General features: G+C 39.5%; 6 protein-coding genes and 1 long non-coding RNA gene across 7 annotated transcripts in view; all 7 read right to left on the bottom strand.

The window, feature by feature from the left end:
* LOC145708379 (uncharacterized) overlaps positions 1-19341 on the bottom strand; it is a 70260-nt gene that overhangs the window by 965 nt on the left and 49954 nt on the right. The gene's annotated exons all lie outside the window — the stretch shown is intronic.
* On the bottom strand, positions 360-1007 carry LOC145709328 (beta-1,3-galactosyltransferase 1-like; the record flags this gene model as incomplete). Its single annotated transcript, XM_081787009.1, has 2 exons — positions 360-493; positions 539-1007. Coding segments are annotated over 2 exons (603 nt in total), but the record flags the coding sequence as incomplete, so codon positions are not given.
* LOC145707786 (uncharacterized) lies at positions 873-2550 on the bottom strand. Its single transcript, XM_081785362.1, has 4 exons — positions 1861-2550; positions 1411-1815; positions 1052-1367; positions 873-1007 (listed from the first exon to the last, which is right to left on the bottom strand). The coding sequence occupies exons 1-3, from the start codon at positions 2534-2536 to the stop codon at positions 1054-1056; spliced, it is 1395 nt and encodes a 464-aa protein (XP_081641488.1). The 5' UTR covers positions 2537-2550; the 3' UTR covers positions 873-1007; positions 1052-1053.
* LOC145708094 (uncharacterized) lies at positions 12039-13263 on the bottom strand. The gene is made up of 4 exons (XM_081785716.1): positions 13059-13263; positions 12951-13015; positions 12469-12794; positions 12039-12425 (listed from the first exon to the last, which is right to left on the bottom strand). Exons 1-4 carry the CDS (start codon positions 13206-13208, stop codon positions 12229-12231), a joined length of 738 nt encoding a protein of 245 aa, XP_081641842.1. The 5' UTR covers positions 13209-13263; the 3' UTR covers positions 12039-12228.
* LOC145709882 (uncharacterized) lies at positions 15345-15922 on the bottom strand. The gene is made up of 2 exons (XR_014134951.1): positions 15693-15922; positions 15345-15649 (listed from the first exon to the last, which is right to left on the bottom strand). It is a non-coding gene; the product is annotated as an uncharacterized LOC145709882 (long non-coding RNA).
* LOC145708161 (uncharacterized) lies at positions 16588-18026 on the bottom strand. Its single transcript, XM_081785804.1, has 5 exons — positions 17795-18026; positions 17606-17753; positions 17449-17564; positions 17115-17406; positions 16588-17070 (listed from the first exon to the last, which is right to left on the bottom strand). Exons 1-5 carry the CDS (start codon positions 17939-17941, stop codon positions 16784-16786), a joined length of 990 nt encoding a protein of 329 aa, XP_081641930.1. The 5' UTR covers positions 17942-18026; the 3' UTR covers positions 16588-16783.
* Positions 18119-19152, bottom strand: LOC145708687 (uncharacterized). Its single transcript, XM_081786385.1, has 4 exons — positions 18992-19152; positions 18786-18951; positions 18506-18742; positions 18119-18457 (listed from the first exon to the last, which is right to left on the bottom strand). The coding sequence occupies exons 1-4, from the start codon at positions 19142-19144 to the stop codon at positions 18291-18293; spliced, it is 723 nt and encodes a 240-aa protein (XP_081642511.1). The 5' UTR covers positions 19145-19152; the 3' UTR covers positions 18119-18290.

Raw genomic sequence — 19341 nt, 5'->3', positions numbered from 1 at the left:
GAACAAATCGGTCTGATTCGTCAGTTGGGTTGCAAGGCTTCATTACTCATCAGTTTTGTCCAAACTTTTCTCGACAGATGTCGGATACTCTGATGGAAGTTGATAGTACTACTAAGTATGAATCATACTGTATGATAAGCTTTGTGGAGACAACAACGAGTACTGCAATTTTCGATCAAAAATTTGAATTTGAGTTATTACTAATTATTACTAATAAGCTTAAACTTTTAGTTTTTTCTCGTGATTTCACGCATATTTTCTTTTTAATTAACTCAAATTAACTATGGAGCTAATTAATTGAGGATCAATCAACGCCGGAGATCATTTATTTGAATATTTATTTCTAGTGTTTTACAGAATTATGCGGCAGAGGGTATTCGCAGTGTTCCATTTTGATATTGTTGAAGAAGAGGTGTGAGTGTATCGTTCGTCAGTGGGACTCCCAGATGCTTGCAAAAGCCGTGTTCCTTTCCATCTTTATACACTGTTATTCCTGAATCGGTTTCTCGTAAGTCCTTTTTTCCACTTTTTTTTTCACCTTTTATGTCCGTTATTTTCGCTTTTTGCCTCAAAATTCCAGCAAAGTAAAAGTCTTCAAGCCTAAATTCATGCCTGGCCGTGTTTTCCGCTGTTTCTATGATTTTCTCAGCAGCTCCTCGTGTCAGTAAGCTGCATTGACCGTTGCAGTAAGCGGGAGGAATGTGCGAAGGCGGCCAAATGTCTGGAAAGACAAAGTACTTGCCCGAGTAAGGAGCAGAAGAAGCTTCAATCTTGCTCCCCTTCAAGCATCGAAATTGCGCTTCGTTCGGCGAAAGGCTCTGTTTCGCGTACTTGATGATGTTCGGCAAGTCGAGGAATGTATCATCGTCGGTAAAAGAAACGATATCGTATTTCTTGCTGCAGTAGTCTTTGAGAAACTGGTAGCCGGAAAGAGTCTTGATCGGCAAGTTGTCGTATGTGTCTGCGAAGTCGGCCAGGATAATGTCTCCGTGTTCTTTTGCCTCGTGCTAAATTTGAGATGCTTTTTGATCATTGGAAATTTAAGACTGACCTCTATTTGGGATGATATCTTCGGAGCATCGTCCCTGACCACCCAAAAGGCTTTCCACCTTCAAAGACTTCCACTTCTTCAATCTCGTATCCGATCAGAAAGTAAAGGTAATACTGGTTTTCCGGGAGCAGACTTTTGAACATTTCACGAACCCAATGTCGATTGAGAGAAGCTGGGTTGGAAGTTTTTATCAAAGCCAAGAGCGGTATTTTTTCAGAGCAAGCATTCGGCGGGGTTATCAGGAAATCGAGCGGCTTTTGGGGCGAGTTTTTGATGAAGTGTTCGGGCAGCTCGACAATGGACGCGAATGTCGGTTCTTGCTTTTTTGTTAAAAGAAAGGTTTTTGAAGAATTGTGTACCTTTGACGAGTGGTTTCATACGAATGAAATTATCTTTGAGATGCTCGTGCTCAACAAAGTGCTCGGGAAGAACGGAATTGTCGGATTTCTCGGCGTCTTCCAATTCCTCGAACGAGACCATCTTCAAACTGTAGCCGTCAAAGTTACTTATGCTGGCGTAATTAGCCAAATTAAAGATCCAGAAAGCGAGAGGATCGAAAAGCCCGTTCGATTCAAACCACCAGCCAGTCATTGCCAGTTTTCTGTCGAGAATGTGCGCCAAGGGGGCTATCATCAGTCCCAAAGACTCCAATCTGATCAAAAAAGACGTGGAAATGATGAATCCTCCCTCGCAAATTTCCACAGGAGAATTCATTAAAGAACGTAAACGATCGTTTTTGATGTACCAACCGGGGATTCCGTTTTCTAAAAATGAAGGTCAATTATCTTTGGAAAATCTGACGTTTATACCTAACATGTCTACGATAGTTTTATTCACTCTGGCGTAATCGATAATAGTTTTTTTCGTTTCACAAATCATGTAGTTCTCGTTTTCGTCAAGTTTCTCCAGCAATCGGAGCCGTTTGGAAGAGTACAGCTCGTTGGTCGGGCCTAGCATCAACACCGACCACCTGGGAAGCTCTTTTTTATTCGCTCGATACTTGTTGATCGTCATTTTCGTCAAAAACACGAAACTACTGCGCACTTCTTTTTCTTGCGCCAGAATCGCCGAGAAATACGGATCAAAGTGATAATCAGGATTTTCAACTCGCAGCCGCCGAATATCCATTTTCGCTTCCAACATGAGCTTGAATTTCGCCTTGAAAATCGCCAGCAATCCCGCATCTTTGAGAAGTTGTTTTGGAATTGGCTCCCCGTTGATTTCCTTTGGGTAGTTGTCGATGAACCAGAGGTCTTCAGGTTCCGTCAGGCTTTGAAAATAGAGAAACTTTGTTTTCGCTTCAATGTCTTTTACGTCGTCGTAGGTCAACCCATCGTTGCTCAAAAGACGCTCATGATGCTCTTCGCATTCGTTCTCTGATTTCAACCCTTTCCATTTTCCGACGATGAAAATAACAAAAAGCAGCTCAAAAAAAGTTCTCCACGAGCAAATCGCTCGCAGAGAAAAAGTTCTTTTATAAATCATCACTGCTAAGGCCTCATTTTGACCATTTTTAGCTAAAAATAGTAGTAGAAGGTATTCTTCTAGAGCCGCGCGAGAGTGCCCCGGGCAAGACTCCTCGTTCTTTCCCGCAGATTTTTGGCGTCATGCTTACTTATGCCCCGCTTACTGGATTTGCCAGTACCGACGAGTGTGCCAATTAGAATAAAGGGAAAAAGTAAACTTGGATGATTTTACTTGAATTTTGATCAAACGTTTTTCGGAGTTTCTAGAGTAATTAATTGAAAGAAAGAGCTTAGACAATATGAAATATTTGATTTATTAAATATATATTATTTGAAAATAAATGATCTGTCAATAGAGTCACTCATGCTCATTCTTCTTCTTCTGGTACTTGTTTTGACAGTCCAAGAGGAGGATATGCTTTCACACGGTCGATAATTCTCCTAAAGATCGTCTTTTTGGCTTCTTCTTCTAAAATAAATATCTATTTTTATTTTTCTAGAACAGATTTGTTTTTAAACAAAATGAAGTATACAGTCAGGACTTGCAATTTCTTTGATTTTTTTCGAAAAATCAGCAAAAAAGATATTGCGAATTGCAAGTCCGCAATGCAAGTCAACAATGCGCTATAGAGTGCGATTTATGTTTCGTCTTTTAGCCGCCCTGACTGTTATTTTTAAAGTACAAAGACAAATTGATTTTACCTTGTTGATTTGTCTTCATCATCACGTTGGTCAGAATCTCGTCCAAAATTGTCGCGCATAGCATCGCTTTTCTTTCTTCTTCGTTTTTGTATTCGTGGTACAAAGTTAAAGACTCCATTGTCATCGTTGAACTGAAACTTCGAGGACTAATTTCAGGTGATTTCAGTTTTTTTTCTTCTTTTTCTCGGCGTGCCGAGAAGATTCGGGGAAATAATCTTCTCCGAGGGGTACGAGCACTAGGATTAAATTAAAGAGTATTATTAACCGCTTTTCATACCTAGGGTAGACAGATTCTTGTGCGACCGAGTTTTCTTCTGGATAATCATCTTTTTCACCACCAGCACAAATGAACCTCTGGATAATTTTCTTTGGCATGATGGTATCGCTTACTTTAATGTACATAATTTTAAATACGAATACGTCCAACACTTATTAAATACAAGTTACCTTGAGGATGATGAGGACCGAACTAAATTCAGTTTTCAAAATAACCTCATCTTAGCCCATGTTCTAGAAACATCAGAACAAAATATTCAAAAACAAAACTCATCAATCTCAGAAAATAGGCAATACTGTAGTTCAGTAGGTGTACCGAATATTTCGAAAACAACAACGAGAAAATGCATAGCTTGGATAGTTTTATTAGTTTTTTTTAAGTGATCGATTGGGTTCGTGGCTTTCATCCAGAATTATTAATTGAAAGAGAGTGGCAATTTAATCGAATTAGGGATGAAATGAAAGGCGCTTGCAAGGCGAGTCATTACTGTATCGTTTATTATCCGTTGCTGTATTACAAGTCATCGCAAAAGTCATTTTCTTGAAGCTTACAAAGCTTTACTTCGTTTCGCTCTTCTGAGATTATTTCAGTAGTCGACTCGCTAAATTGATCAAGAAATCAATTAATTAATTTTTAATCCCCGACTTTCCTTTCCACTTCTTTAACAAGAATTTGCTTGACTTTGCCGGTGGACTTTCGCGACGCCCGTCTGTGTTTTCTGATTTCATCTTCTTCCAAGTATTCCAGCTCGTTGCTGATGCTTCAGGAAGATAATTTCAAGGACCACGAGTGGCGTTTCTAAAGATTGTCGACTAGACATTTGCGATAGCAGGGCATTTATTGTCTTATCGTCAGTCTGAGGTCGGCAAATTTTGTAGAAAAACTGAGTCAGGGTTTGAAAGAGCTATTTTACAATTTTTTTGATAAAACTCTTTAAAACCCTGACTCAGGCTTTCTTCACAGGCTGACAATCTTGATAATCTACTTATCGAAATTTCTAGTTGAAGCCTTGATTTTATCCTCCGCTCCTGTAACAACCAGCTAATAATGAAGAGACGCTGTTTTGTGACAAGAGTGAGTCCCGTTTTGATTTGACATTTCTGAAGCTGTCAGAAGGCGGCAGCGACGAGAACTGCAACGAATTAGTAGTATCCGAACGAGCTAGCGGTGCATTGCTCGCAGATACGATTTCTTAAAGAACCCGTCAATTGACGTGGAGAAAAGGGTTTATTTTGACCTTCTGTCGTTTGGGAAATTATGCTCGAGCGTTTGGAAATATAGCTTGTTGCTGGCACTTGACGGGGAATAGCTTCGTGAAAGGACGTCTCAAATGAGGGCGTCGGGGATATGTCTTTTCTTCTTTTCATCTCGGGAGTTGGCGACAACTGCAGAACTTCCTTGCAAGAAGAAATGCTTTCGGAGGAGGACGAACTTGGTGTATTTGCTTTTTCCTTGTTGATTTCTTCTTCTGTTCTTTGGACATTGTCGGGGCTAATTATAATGCTCGTCAGCAAATATCGTCAAACTTATGAGACTTAATTTAGGGTCTTCAAAAATAAACGTGTAAAGATTAGGGTTTTTTTTCTCTTCAAGATTTAAAATAAGGGCTTCTCTATGTTATTTTTTAGAAAAACTCTACGCATATTTTTTATTCAATAAGGGTGTCAACACGAAAACCTATGAAAACCCGGATATGACGGCGCGCGCCCCCTAAACTAAAATATTAGCCCCGCACACTGATTTGTGTTGATTGTTCTGTAACGAGCGTCTTCTGTCGTACTCAAAAACAACGACATTTTTCTCGATCGGGGGTCTCTTCTTCATCTCGTAGTTGATGAGTGACATGTCCATTATGTCCTTATTGTCTGTCTGCGTGTCAGGACTGGAGAAATTCGCGAATGCGTTGCTCTAAAATGAAACTCTCCCCGTCCCAATAAATTTTTTAAAGGGCCACTCACTTTGATTGTGGGAAGCGCTTTCTCTTTCGGGTCCTTCGAGGATTCAACAAGGTGAATTCAATTCATAAGTAAATTCCGAGCAGAGTGATTGTTGAATCCCGCGCCAGAGAAAAACATGAACAGATCATACTTCAGTAGCAGCTTGTAGTGACGAAATTATTGACGATACGAGCGAGTAGCGCCTTGAGAGAGTTAGTTTTTTTTCTCGGCCACCGCGAATTAGCTTTTAATAATTCAAAAGACGATCGCTAAATCAATGAAATTAAACCTTAAACCTGCATATCAATAAAATGACACCCATCCAGCTCGAAAATAACATCAAAAACACCAAGCAACTTCATTTTCTGGGACAATTTCGAAAAGATTCCATTCAGGAAGAGATTTTATTTCTTGAGAAGAGGGATCAGTTTTGTCATCTTTCTGAGTTTGTCGTGAATTTGCTGTTTCTTCTGATTAGTGAAATTCTCCGTCGCAGAAAGAGTTCGGATTCCGAAATTTCGGACTCGAGTTCTTGCAGCTTTGATTTTCCTCTTTACCAGCCAAGGAAGATCTTGGATCTTGGAAAGTTGCATTTTCTTGCTTTTCGAAAATTTTTCGAATTTGAGATATTTTAGAATAATTGGAAATTGAGATTTTCGAGCTTATATTGCTGATCCTTTTCTTCGAGAAAAATCAGATTTTAGCGAGATAGACTGTGAACAAGGAGCTCAAGAATAGTACCGGTTTTGATAACTCCCAAGAAAATCCGAATTTTACTGACTTTTCAATTGCTATCGAAAGAAAATTGACCAAAATGCCAAAAACTTCTTGGGCATTAAAAGCTGGCTTTCCTGCCAAAGACCCTCAGTATGCATGACTCATACGTTGAGTCACGAGAAAAAATTACTATCTTTGAGATTTCGCCCAGCTGAGCTCCAACTTTTAATTGCATACGAAGCTCTGAAATGAGCCCTCCATGGCGATCATTTTTTTTGAAAAACAAGAGAATCAGAAGACCTCCAATAGACGAAGACAATCCGCGGTATCGAATCGAGCAAGAAATGCTGCGAAAAGTTGACATCATTTCGATGATGGAAACGTCGCAAAGGGATCTTGGAAAAGTGAGCGAGGGCAGATATAACTTCGGAATTCAAATACCGGGAATGGATGATTCTCAACCCCAAATCGGGTCTTTTCTGGAACAATTGGTCGACTACCCACTTTTGGACTTGGACGGCTACGAAGCAATTCTTTTGACAAAACGAACAAAATTGAAGAAATTAGTGGAATTGTTTGCGAAAATATGCGACGATCCTGGAGACGACGCCTTAATGTTTAACAGAGACAGTTATCTTCTCCTTCCAAAAAAGCCATACGAGAACTGCACCTTGTTGATTTCAAAAAATAAAAATGGTAAAATTTTTCTGCCGCCTCTTTTTTAGAAATTCCCCAAATTTAGTGCCAGCAATTAAATTCGATGCTGTTAATGATCTCGAGGCAGCCCAAGACCCAAGATTTCTTTTCCCAGTTTTATATTATCGTAATAAAGAATACAAAATCCCGGAATGGGTCGAAGACGAAGATCGAAAAGCAAAAACAAAGTTAGAACTCGCAATTCAAAAATCAAAGAAAACACAGAAGAAGCAGCCCGCGAAAAAAGTCGACCAGAAAAACAAGAAACAAGAAAAACCGATTATTGAAAAGAGTCAGTTACAAAAGAAGAATCGAGAGAAGGATTCTTCATATTCCGATGCTCCTGCTTCTCAGGTACTCTTTTCAATTTATTCATCTCCGTAAATACTTGGTATTTTAGCTTGAGCTCGATTATTCTGATGATGATGCTGAGTGGGTCACAGTGGAAAAGAAAAAGACAAAAAAGAAAAAAGAAGAAACGCCGATTAAACAGAAGAAAGTAAGTGGTGCCGTTTCACAAGAGGAAGTATTGAAAAATGAAATGGAGAAGGACTTCAGAAGGCTAGAAATGGAGGTAAAAGACATTAGGAAGGAAAATCTTTCTTCTACCAATTCGATTGCTCCAAAGGTAAGTTATTTTCATATTGACTAGCTCTACTTGCAAATATATTCAGCTTGAACTCGATAATTTTGAAGAAGCAGTCTGCCAGAACCAATCAATAGAAGATGACCAAGATCTTCTGAAAAGAGAAACAGAGGTCATTGAGCCAGATGAAGCTTTCCAGTATGGGAATTCAGCCTGGGAAGCAGAAGTTTTGCCATTTTTTACAAATCCTCGCCGAGAAGTTAACAATAGCGACAATGAAACGGTAACCCTAACCCCAACCCAGCCACAGTCACTAAACATATAAGATTCATTCGGGAAGTACTTCTTTTTGTTCAACGAGATGGGCTCAGTCTTCTTTGGCCATTAGTGAAAGCATAAGGTAGCAACGATGTTGAATCTTAAAATTCAAAATGTATTCTTCAGTAAAACCGGACGAACTAGGGCAATTCCGAAAGTTTACCTTCCTCCATTTCATAAGAGACCATTCAAATACTTGCAAGGAGGATCCGGGCGTTACAATCCGATCACTGGCGAAGTCGAATACCCTAATCGCCATCCGCAACATTGAGAACCTAACTTGATTAGTGCCAATTTTATCAATAAACTGCCTTTAATTACCAGTAGTTTCCAATCGGAATAAACATTTTAAGAAATAAACTTCGATGTTGTTTTTTGTTTGCAACGAAATACAATTGAGTCCTCAAAGTATCAATAAAGTCAAAAACAAAAGCAGCGAAAAATTCGTTAATTTGCATTTTTGATTCGGAGTCAATTAAAATGTGCATTTTCTGATCGATGATCCTTTATTCTTCCTTTCAAAAAAACTTTAAGTCGTTTTTTTATTCTCCTTCAAACATGCTTTTAAACCCGTCAAAAACGCTGCCCGTGCTCAGTCAGAATGATCGAGTTCGAGGAAGAAACAGTTTTTAACAAAATAATTTAACAAAAAATTTCTCTAAAAATGATGAAAAAATTGAAAACTAGCGCTAAGAAACCGAGAGAACTTTGCGATCGACGTTCTGCCCCTGTTTTCCGAACACTTCTCAGTTTATGAACAGGTAGCCAAAAATAAGGCCGTGAATGATTGAGCTGTTCTTTGAAGAGAAGCTGTTCGATCCGCTTTGCGAGAATTTATCAAGACAGAAACGGAACTGCCGACGATAAATCATATAATGAGAGCTTCCAGACAAAAACAATCTCCAATCGGTTATTCGGGCTTGAAATTGATAGAATGAGGAAAAATACAAAGCTTGTTTCTTATTCTACTAGCACTTGGGATCGCCTGAACTGAGGCTGTCTCCAGACCTAGGGTCGGCACCGACCACCGACCAAAACCCGACCTGGTCGGGTTCGGTCGGGTTGATTAGAGTTCCGACCAACCCAGCCTAAGATTTTTCTTCTTAATTTGGTCGCTGGTCGGATTTGGTCGGACGATGGTCGGTTTTAGGTCAGTTTTGGTCGGTCGGTGAGTGTTTTTTGGTCTGATTGGTCGGTTTTTGGTCGGAAACCTACGTTCAACTGCCTCAATAAAATGCCTCGAGCGCTCCCAAATTGAAAAAAAAATGATTTTTTATTGTCTTAAAGACAACCCGACCCGACCAAAAACCGACCACCGACCGACCAAAAAGTAAGGCGACCCGACGCACCAAAGCGACCACGGATTTCGCCCAATTTCTGGGAGACCGACCAACCCGACCTGGGAAAATAGTGGTTGGTGCCGACCCTAGCTCCAGCCACAACAGAGCCTGTCTAGTAGACAAGAAGAGGTTTAGTGAAAATAGCTCTCCGTTCGAGAGCGGCAAAAATTCGATAATCATTTCGAAGGCTGTGTTACCACTGCCGCTGCAGGCAGAACATCTGCCCAGACTTGATGACTACCTGCAGCAACGTCTACATTTGCAGCTCATGCATTGGCTAGAGCAACACCTTGCTCCTGACCTCCCGAGCCATTAATTGAGACCCAACTCGAAGAGCAGATTTTGCTCTTATGGTCTTTTTCCTCAAAATTTTTTTCATCGATTTTCTTGGTCAAAACTCGGTTTCTTGGGTAATCGGACATGCTGAATCCGACTGTGACAATTAAAAACCGATATTTCGATTAATTTGAGCCTAATTCTTAAATTTTATTAAAAAATGTTTTTTGTCTGGAAAGCTCTTCCACAATTCTTCTTGGAACGGAATTCGCTGGCAAATCTACTGTAATGAAAATAATCAAGAGCAATTTTGACTCCGACTGGCCGGACAAAAACGAAGCCAGAAGAGGCACAAATGAAATTCGAAAATATCTTTTGGACTCATAGGAACAAGCTGCCAAGCGAGTAATGATCATTTATAGCGACAGTAAAAAGCTTGCGAAAGAAAATATAGCAAAGAAAAACCTCGAAGTGAACCGAATCAATTCCAGCGACTCGTTTTCAGCCCAGTTTGTCATCAGCGCCGCCAAGAACTTGACCCAGCCGAGAAATCGAGACAACATCGAAACCGTCTTGGAGAAGAGTTTACCCTTCATGACTTCCCAATCGCTGTGGTTCACCATTCAAGAAATGGACGAAGAGCACAAATACTTTGAAAAGTTTTTCTAGCGCAGTATCAACGGATCATTTCCGACAGTTTTTATCCGACGACTGAAGAAACGGGCTACTTCAACATTGAAATTGAATGTTCTTGTTATTTTCTTTTAGCCCTAGAAAGATTTGCTGAAGATCTATTCCCCAACAGTCGGTGGAGAGACCTTCAAAATCAATCTTGAAGATACTGCTGCTACTTTGATTACAGATGTTGGAGGCAGAGTCCAAAAGATATTTTATCTCATTCCTGAAATTTTTCTAAGAAGAAAAATATGGGAATTTTTCCCATCGTAAATTTCCATGAATTGAGAGATATGGTCACTTTTTCTTAGTTCCCATAATGGGACCTATTTTTTATTTTCATGGGAAAAATTGAAAAGGAATCGATTTCGGACTCGGTTAAGGGACCTTGGCGAGCTGGCTGAAGCGCGACTTCAGGAGCGCTTCATTGATTTTTGACATGAGCTATTTTCAAAATTCTTTTTGCAAACAAAATCTACAGACACTCCTCTTTCTATTCTTGCTTTTAGTTTTTCTATCATTTGTAATTCAGGCGCTATGGTCGAAAAGAGAAGTTCATCTTCAAAAGGATTCAGCACTTTCATTTTTCAAGATATAAAATTATAATGACATTCACCGGAAAGCCCAAATTCTGTACAAAAGTTACCTAATGGGGTTATGATAACAATAACCTGCCGAGTGCAAGGTGAGTTTTTCCGGAGTGGATCGGTTCCACAGCGGGCGTTCGCGCTCCGCGAGGCATTATTTTGGCTTGTTTGCGCTTGATTTCCGCGAAGCGCGCGCTAATTACTATGGATTACAGATTCTTACCACTACATCAATGATTTTCATAAAACCCCATTAGGTAACTTTTGTACAGAATTTTCTGGGCTTTCCGGTGAATGTAATTATAATTTCATATCTTGAAAAATGAAAGTGCTGAATCTTTTGAAGATGAACTTCTCTTTTCGACCATAGCGCCTGAATTACAAATGATAGACAAAAACTAAAAACAAGAATAGAAAGAGGAGTGTCTGTAGATTATGTTTGCAGAGAGAATTTTCAAAATATCGGAAGTCAAAAATGAATGAGGCGCTCATGAAGTCGCGCCTCAGCTAGCTCGCCAAGGTCCCTTAAATGGGAGCTTATGCGAGCGAGCACGCTGGCTGCAGTATTTGAAAAACACGGGTCAGATCATGTTTGTCATCGCAGGTAATTTTGTTGAAAGCGGCTTTGACAAAACTTGTGGCTTCAAGTTGATGAGTTTGACGAAAAACGCCGCGACGGGTTGAATAAGCTCTTTTACGCTGCGTCGTTGTTTTACCAGACGATTCGGATCTTTGGCTTGCCCAAATTTGGCGGCAGGATTCGCAGGTCTTTCAGGTACTGTTCCCCATTAACCACCTGTCAATTGATGAATCAGGCCAATCGTGGTGCTGAACAAGTGCGACTTGCTGCAGAAAAAGCTGAACGCAGGAGTGAACTTCTCCGAGCACCACCCCGAGTTCGAGAACAAAGGACGGCCAACGCTCGCAGAAGTGCTGGATTGGGTGAAGGAGCGGTTTACCGACGCGATGGAAAGACACGTCGACGAAATGATTGAGTCTGGCGACATTCTTGCGGCGCCAGATACGCGAGTTACTTTTTCGAGCTCTCGGCGCATGACCAATTGAGCAGACTGGACTTCATCGACAACTTCATCAAAAACATGAAATGGGAAAACAACATGGAAACTATTGATGCTCTAGGAAACGGATTTTAAGCGAATGTTTCTTCTTTTTGAAGAATGAGAATTGAGAAACAGCGAGCTTGAAATCTATTCTCAGACGTTTACGACAGCGAAAATAGCTCAAAAGCAGTGGAGGAAGCGCTCAAACTGATTGAAAGCGGTAAAAGAAAAGAAATCTGATAACTGTAAATTTTGCTTTTAGAGCTCGAGGAAGATTTTCGAAAAAGCCTGCAGTAGTTATTTTTGTTTCCTGAATGAATAAAAACTCCGTCGTTTTTTGTTTGTCGAATTATTGACAATGACGTTATATTTATCAGTTTTAAAGTTTTTACAGGAAGGCAAATATACAGGTGAAAAATGGTTATGTTCAAAAATGATTCGATGAATTTACAAAAAATTATTATGTGCAAAGAAAGAAAGAGCAAGAAATGGTTTTAAAAAATAATGATAAAAAGAGGCATTTTTAAATTTCATAATCGTCATGACGGACGGGTTGTTTTTCGAACAGCTTTGCCAGTTCTGCGAGTTTGTATACGCCGGTATGGAACCGGTAGTGGACGCATTGTTCTGCCAGCTTCTCTTTTGAACACGCGGATCTGATTCTCCGGGGAGAAAGAAACGCGCTTTTTCGATTTCAGCTTCGATCCTCTTGATTTCGGCGATGGAGGGATGAAATCTAACGGGATATTTTATTTGATATAGAAATGGATATGAATTACCTTGCGGCTCAAGCTTGATGAATTTGTTTGTCGAATTGTCGTTATTATTGATTTCAATCTTTATTTTCTTCGTCGACTGCTTTTCAACTGAATCGCGGCGCGATTCTCCTTTCGATTTCAGTTCTTCTTTGCATTTTGCGAGCTCCAGCCTGATCTTTTCCAGCTCGCTTTCGTAGTTGGAAATGTCCTTTTCGTACTGAGCCACAAGAAGAGCTTGTTTTTTCTCATCTTCTTTTCGCTTATTTTCCGATCTTTCTTGCTGTGTCCGCAAGAATCCATCGTTATCCGAAACATACTTTTCTAGCAGTTTATTGTGCCTTTCGTACCTGGGCTCGGAAACCTGTGTAGAATACCTGACTCAGGGTTGAAAGCCGCGCTATTTCCTTTCCAATCTTTTCGGAAAGGCCCCGTTGCTTTTCATTAAAGATTTTTTAACCCCTAATTCAGGCATTCTACACAGGTTTTCAAGCCCAGTTTCGTACTCAGCAAGCTCCTCCTCCATTATTAAGATCACGTCTTTTGTGTTGCGAAGAGTGCACAGTTTTGTCTGAAATAATTTCCATAAAACGAGCTCATAGTTGATTTCTTACATGACGCTTCTTTCCAGGACAACGCTTCCTTTTAACGAGATGTTTTCGACTCATTTCGTTAAGTTCTTCCATCGCCTCGTTCATAGTCTTCGCCCGTAATCTCGCTTTGGCATTGCGGGTAGAAATCCGACTTTGAGAATCAACTTCCATTTCTCTATCTTTTTTCACGCTCTTTTCTCGCTCAAATTTTCGAAATCAGAGAACTCAACGGCGAGAAAAAGTGCGCCGGCGCCATCGAACCATCTGTTGATCAAAAAGACTGATCGTGGTGCTGAACGAGCGCGGCGAATTAAAAAAAAACGAATGCGGAAATATAAAATAATATTTTAAATAAATTTATTCTGCGCTAATTTAAAAAGCCTGTACTTATGGTTTTAAATCTTGAATAACCATAAACTCCATGTGTTTTGATGTTTGTCGAATCATCGACGATTGTATATTTTCCATGATTTTACAGTTTTGAAGATAAGTATACAGGTGAATAATGGCTGCCGGCGGATTTGCCTGCGCGGGGGTTTGACCTGGCGGCGGATTTGCCTGAACGGGGGTTTGACCTGCCAGGTAAATCCGACGCTCTGGTCAAACCCCCATTCAGGCAAAAGCGCCGTTTTTTGGATGGAAAAATGTGACTTTCTAAATTGAAAATTATTCATTTATTATTAAGGATATAGCCGTTCTCAAGGCACTTTCGTAGCGCCAAAAGGGGACGATAAAATTTTTTCATTTCAAAAGGAACCCTACCTAAAATTGCCTAAGAAACCCGATTCTAGTGTTTTTTTTAATTTTTTAATGGAAAAATTTCTCTCTAGAGCAATTTTAAATCTTACGATCACTTTTTCTCGAGAATTTTCCATTAAATCGGTCGAGTTTTTTTGATAAATTAAAAATTTGGACCTTTCTCTACATTTCTAGGGCTTAAAGTTTAATAGATTCAAATTATTTATGGTTCTAGAGCCATTTTTATGAGGCTTACTTGAGTAAGCCGAAGCGTCAGACAGCGCTCTGGTTTGCTGCGCTGGGCGCCCTCCTCCATCGCGCGGTGAGGCGCGCATGTGAAAGAGCGCGCTGATTGGCCCAGCGCCCTGAACGCAGCATTTATGAAAAAGAAAAGCCAAAAAGAAGAAGACGCTAGAATGGAAATTTGCTCGGGTTTTGAAATTTTGAGGCCCTAGGTTGATAGATTAGCAGTTATTTATAATAAAACACGGTTTAGTTTTAGCGATTTAATTGAAAAAATTCGAGAAAAAGTGATCGTAAGATTTCAAATCGCTCCAGAGAGAAATTTTCTTTGAAAAAAATTAAAAAAAAAATCAGAATCGAATTCCAGACATAATTTTAGGTAGGACCTGTCTTGAAATGAAAAAAATTTATCGCTCCATTTCGGCGCTACGAAAGTGCCTTGAGAACGGCTATATCCTTAATCAAAATTTACTTTAATCTTATCATGCGAGAATGTTTAACCTTTTTGCCACTGTGTATCAGTTGTACGCCGTCACTAGGAGAATTTTCTCCTAGCTCGTATTTTTGCGAACTAGAACAATTTTCTTCTAGTAGTAGTTCAAGAATTTGCAAGCAAGGAGAAATTTTTAAACTCTAGAAAATTCCACTTCCGGTTGACGACGGAAGTTGACGAAATCAAGGTTGGAGGGTGAAGTGTGAGATATCAAATTGATGCACAGACGATTTCCTTTCATTTGAGAAAAGAATCAACTTTACCGGGGATCAAACCAAACGGATAAAACAGAAAAAATATCAATTTATGCCTTTTTTACATAATTTTACCGGTCGGTTTGACCACGTTTGGGACTGTTTCTTCTGACATATTGATTATAGGATGGCTCAAAATTTTCTGGGCATCAATTTGATAGGTCACACTTTACCATAACTCCTAACTTTCTTCAACATCCGGCTATAGAATCGACCGGAAGTGGAGTTTTCTAGAATTTTATACCTTCAAAGTTCGTAAAAGTTTCTAAAAAGGTATCGCGTATGGGGGTCTATAAGGCGGAATTGAGCTGGACAACTCCATTAACCTTAAAAAAGCACGTCTTAGGGTTACTGAAGCCTAGCCTATCCCCCCTTGTGTGAGTTTGTTCCGTCCTTTTCCGTAAATGAAACTTTGACCAAACGGGGATTTGACCTAGCGTCAGATTAGCCTGACGGGGGTTTGACCTGAGCGTCGGATTTACCTGGCAGGTCAAACCCCCGTTCAGGCAAATCCGACGCCAGGTCAAACCCCCGCTCAGGCAAAACCCCCGGCAGCCGTGAATAATAGTTATGTTCAAATAATGATTTGATGAATCTACAATGAAACCTTATAAACATATAAAGAAAGAACGATAAATGATTATTTAAAACACAATTCAAATTTCATACTCGTCATGACGGACGGGTTCGAGTGGCTTTGACTCGAAAGAGCACATAGAGCACACATAGCAAGACCAGCAATAGCAAGTTTTATTTGTGTTTTTGACTGCCAATTTGCTCTTCTGAGTCTAGAGAATTTGAGATCGTGCTTTCTGACTCTTGGACAGAAGTAAAGAGCTGATTTTTCTTCGATTTTCTTGGTTTCGACACTGGAAGGATGACAACTGAAAGAATATCTAATTTTTAATATAAATGATTTTGAATTACCATCGGATTGATCCTCAATGATTATGCAATCTTCGTTATTGTTGATATCAATCTTTCTTTTCATCGGCATCGGTTTTTCAGTTGTAGAGCTTTCTCCAGAAAGAGGATTGTTCTTGTCGATGAAAGCGTAAATGCGGTTGTAAAGGGAGCCGTGTCTTGACTGTTGAGGAGAAGGAGCATCCTTATTTTCGTTGGGGATTGATTCTCTTTGTTTTGGCACTGGAGGGATGACTTCGAACACAAAAAGTTATTTTGCAAAAATATGATTTTGAATTACCGTCCAACTCATCCTCGATGATTTTGCAATGCTCCTCATGGAAGGCCTCGTGGAAGGCTTCGTTGAGATCCGGAGAGTCGAAATATTCTTTTCGTACACCTCTTCGTCTCGCAAGGGGTTTAATGCAGCCTTTTTCATTTTTCTTTTTTAGGTCCTTTAATTAGATTGAGTAAAACAAATATAAGTCGGAAATTTACATGATGAAAAACTTTGCACTTTCGACACCAAATCGGCACAAAGAAACAGTTGTGGCAGTCTTTCTGACCACAGTATCCTAAATCTGTAAGATTCATCCTGAAGACTTTGCGGCAGACATCGCAATTGTCGAAAACTGATGCACTGAAGGTCATTCCTCTTTTTCTCCTCTTTGACTTTCAAATTTTTGCAAAAAAAGGCGGGAAAAAGTGCGCCAGCGCCATCGAACCATCTGTTGAGACTGTTGAAAGACTGATCGTGGTGCTGAACGAGCGCGGCGAATTTAAAAAAAAACGCATGTGGAAATTTAAAATATTATTTTAAATGAATTTATGCTGCGCTAATTTAAAAAGCCTGTACTAATGGTTTTAAATCCTGAATAACCATAAACTCCATGGACCATGGGTTTAGATGTTTGTCGAATCATCGACGATTGTGTATTTTACATGTTTTTACAGTTTTTACAGTTTCGAAGATAAGTATACAGGTGAATAATAGTTATGTTCAAATAATGATTTGATGAATCTACAATGAAACTTCATGTACATATAAACAAAGAGCGAGAAATGATTAAATTAAAAGCGACACTTCAAAAATCACAAATTGTGATTCATTATCGTCATAATGAAACTTGCTCTTCCGGCTTTGAAGAGGGAACGGCGAGATTTTCAGAGCTCTCCTTGCATCTGATCAAGACGTGAACCAGTTCCAAGAGTTGCTCGTAAAGGAAGATGTCTCCGTCCATGCTTTTTTGAAGCTCAGATTTCTGAGCTCGCTCGGCGGTCTTTTTCTTTCCTTTTCCATGGTCCAGATTCAAGGTCATTTTTGCTGATTCCTGAGGAGAAGAAATACGGCTGTTTTTCTTAAGCTTTGATGTTCTTGGTTTTGGGATTTGAGGGACTTTTTCTAAAACGAGAGCTTATTTTGAATAAAAATTGAATTTGAATTACCATTCCCTTTATCCGCGAGGATTATGCAATCGTCGTTATTGTTGATATCAATCTTTCCTTTCTTCGGGGACTGCTTTTCAGACGAAAGCGAGCAAACTCGCTTTTCCGGTTTTGGAGCAGGAACAACGAGCTTTTGAGAACTCTCGCCAGAAGAAGATTTCTTCCTGTTGATGAAAGCGTAAACAAGGTACAAGAACTGCTCGTAAAGAAAGCTCTGGCTGGCCATGCCTAAGTCGATCCATGATCGCTCGCATTTCTGATCTGGTTTGGGAGTCTTTTCAAGTCCATCAGCCTAAGCGCGAAATGAGCTAATGAATTCAGCATATGATCTTACTTTCCCGCCTTCTTCAACATCTAGATTCAAGATCACTTTTGCTGATTGAAGAGGAGTGTTGCGGCTGTTTTTCTTGAGGAGTGATTTTCTTGGTTTTGGCACTGGAGGGATGACTTCTAACAGAAATACTTATATAAAAAAATGTTTGAAATACTACCTGATTCATCCTCGATGATTATGCAGTCAGGCGTCTGAGGCAGAACAACCGAAGAGCTGAAATATTTTCCCCCAATATTTCCTCGAAACGCGTTCTGTCTAGTCAAGGTTAGGTTCATGGAGCCCCTTCTTTTCTTCTTTTTACGGTCCTAAATAAAATCAAAAAAAGAATAGTTTTTAGACAAGTTACATGAAGAAAAACTATGCACTTTGGACACCGGATTTTGTCAAGAACACAGTCGGGACAGGTTTTTCGAAGACAACATCTCAATTCTTCGAGATTGAAGCTGACGACTTTGCGGCAGACACTACATTTTTTGTTGACGATGAAGGTCATTTCTCTTATTTTGCTCTTTGAAAATTTGAAAAAAAATGATCAACGGTGGAAAAAAAGTGCGCCAGCGCCATCAGCAACTAAATCTGCATTTTCAAATCAAAAATTTCAAAAAGATTTTAGAAAAAGGCTGCAGTAATTGCTTTTCTTGAAGAAACTCCGTTTGTTTCGTTGTTTGTCGGATCATTGACAATGAAGTTATATTTAACAAATTTTTAAATTTTACAGTGAAATGGGCTAGTATACAGGTGGATAATAAATATCTTCGAATAGTGTCTAGAGGAATCTACAATGAAACTCTATGTACATAATAAGAAAAAGAGCCAGAAAAAATTAAATAAAAGGAGACGCTTCAAATATCAGCGCTGACTTTTCTGCGATTTCTTTTTGGATATGGACGCATAGGTTCGTCAGTTTCTTTGAGAAACGAGCAAACAGAAAGAGAATCAGATGAGAAAGTGACGCGCTTGCTTTTCTTGAGGATCGATGTTTTTGGTTTAGGCACAGGAGCGATGCGTTCTAACAAAAAAGCTTATTTAAAAAAAAAACAAAAATATTTTGAATTACCATCGGATTTATCATCCTCGATGATTATGCAATCGTCGTTATTGTTGATGTCAATCTTTCTTTTCTTCGGGGATGGCTTTTCAGTTGTAAGGCTTTCTCCAGAAAAAGGATTGTTCTTGTCGATGAAAGCGTAAATGCGGTTGTAAAGGGAGCCGTGTCTTGATTGTGGAGGAGAAGAAGCATCCTTTTCTTCGTTGAAGACTGATTCTTTTTGTTTCGGCGCTGGATGGATGACTTCTAACACAAAAAATTATTTTGCTAAAATTTGATTTTGAATTACCGTCCAACTCATCCTCGATGATTTTGCAATGCCTCTCATGGAAAGCCTCGTGAAAAGCTTCGTTGAGATCATTTTCAATAACCGGCGAGTCGAAATATTCTTCTGGTACACCTCTTCGTCTCACAATGGGTTTAATGCAGCCTTTTGCATTTTTCTTTTTGAACTCCTTTAATAAAATTAAGTAAAAATATAAGTCGACAATTTACATGATGAAAAAGTTCGCACTTTCGACACCAAATCGTCACATAGAAACAGCTGGGGCAGACTTTCTGACCGCAGCATCCAAAATCTTTCAAATTGAACCTGAAGACTTTGCGGCAGACATCGCAATTGTCAAAAACTGACACACTGAAGGTCATTCCTCTTATTTTCCTCTTTGTCGATTTCAAATTTTTGAAACAAAAAAGGCGGGAAAAAGTGCGCCAGCGCCATCAGCAACTGAACATCTGCATTTTCAAATCGAACAATTCAAAAGGATTTTAGAAAAAGGCTGCAGTAATTGCTTTGCTTCCTGAATGTTAACTCCGCTGGTTTTGTTGTTTGGCGAATCATTGAC

The sequence above is a fragment of the Oikopleura dioica genome, chromosome XSR (genome assembly GCF_907165135.1).
Source record: "Oikopleura dioica chromosome XSR, OKI2018_I68_1.0, whole genome shotgun sequence".
Classification (NCBI taxonomy): Eukaryota; Metazoa; Chordata; class Appendicularia; order Copelata; family Oikopleuridae; genus Oikopleura; species Oikopleura dioica.
This window is presented reverse-complemented; position numbering and strand designations above follow the sequence as displayed.

Excerpts from the sequence above, each read along its gene's own strand:
- LOC145707786 (XM_081785362.1), bottom strand. The coding sequence starts at position 2,536 with ATGATTTATAAAAGAACTTTTTCTCTGCGAGCGATTTGCTCGTGGAGA. Across the intron at positions 1,816-1,860 it reads AACTATCGTAGACATGTTAG|AAAACGGAATCCCCGGTTGG; the intron begins GTATAAACGTCA and ends CTTCATTTTTAG. Across the intron at positions 1,368-1,410 it reads TATGAAACCACTCGTCAAAG|AACCGACATTCGCGTCCATT; the intron begins GTACACAATTCT and ends CAAAAAAGCAAG.
- LOC145708094 (XM_081785716.1), bottom strand. The coding sequence starts at position 13,208 with ATGGAAGTTGATTCTCAAAGTCGGATTTCTACCCGCAATGCCAAAGCG. Across the intron at positions 13,016-13,058 it reads GTCCTGGAAAGAAGCGTCAT|ACAAAACTGTGCACTCTTCG; the intron begins GTAAGAAATCAA and ends AAATTATTTCAG. Across the intron at positions 12,795-12,950 it reads ATGGAGGAGGAGCTTGCTGA|GTACGAAAGGCACAATAAAC; the intron begins GTACGAAACTGG and ends TTCCGAGCCCAG.
- LOC145708161 (XM_081785804.1), bottom strand. The coding sequence starts at position 17,941 with ATGACCTTCATCGTCAACAAAAAATGTAGTGTCTGCCGCAAAGTCGTC. Across the intron at positions 17,565-17,605 it reads AATCATCGAGGATGAATCAG|AAGTCATCCCTCCAGTGCCA; the intron begins GTAGTATTTCAA and ends TATTTCTGTTAG. Across the intron at positions 17,071-17,114 it reads CCTCGCGGATAAAGGGAATG|AAAAAGTCCCTCAAATCCCA; the intron begins GTAATTCAAATT and ends CTCTCGTTTTAG.
- LOC145708687 (XM_081786385.1), bottom strand. The coding sequence starts at position 19,144 with ATGACCTTCAGTGTGTCAGTTTTTGACAATTGCGATGTCTGCCGCAAA. Across the intron at positions 18,952-18,991 it reads AGTGCGAACTTTTTCATCAT|GAGTTCAAAAAGAAAAATGC; the intron begins GTAAATTGTCGA and ends ATTTTATTAAAG. Across the intron at positions 18,458-18,505 it reads CGAGGATGATAAATCCGATG|AACGCATCGCTCCTGTGCCT; the intron begins GTAATTCAAAAT and ends CTTTTTTGTTAG.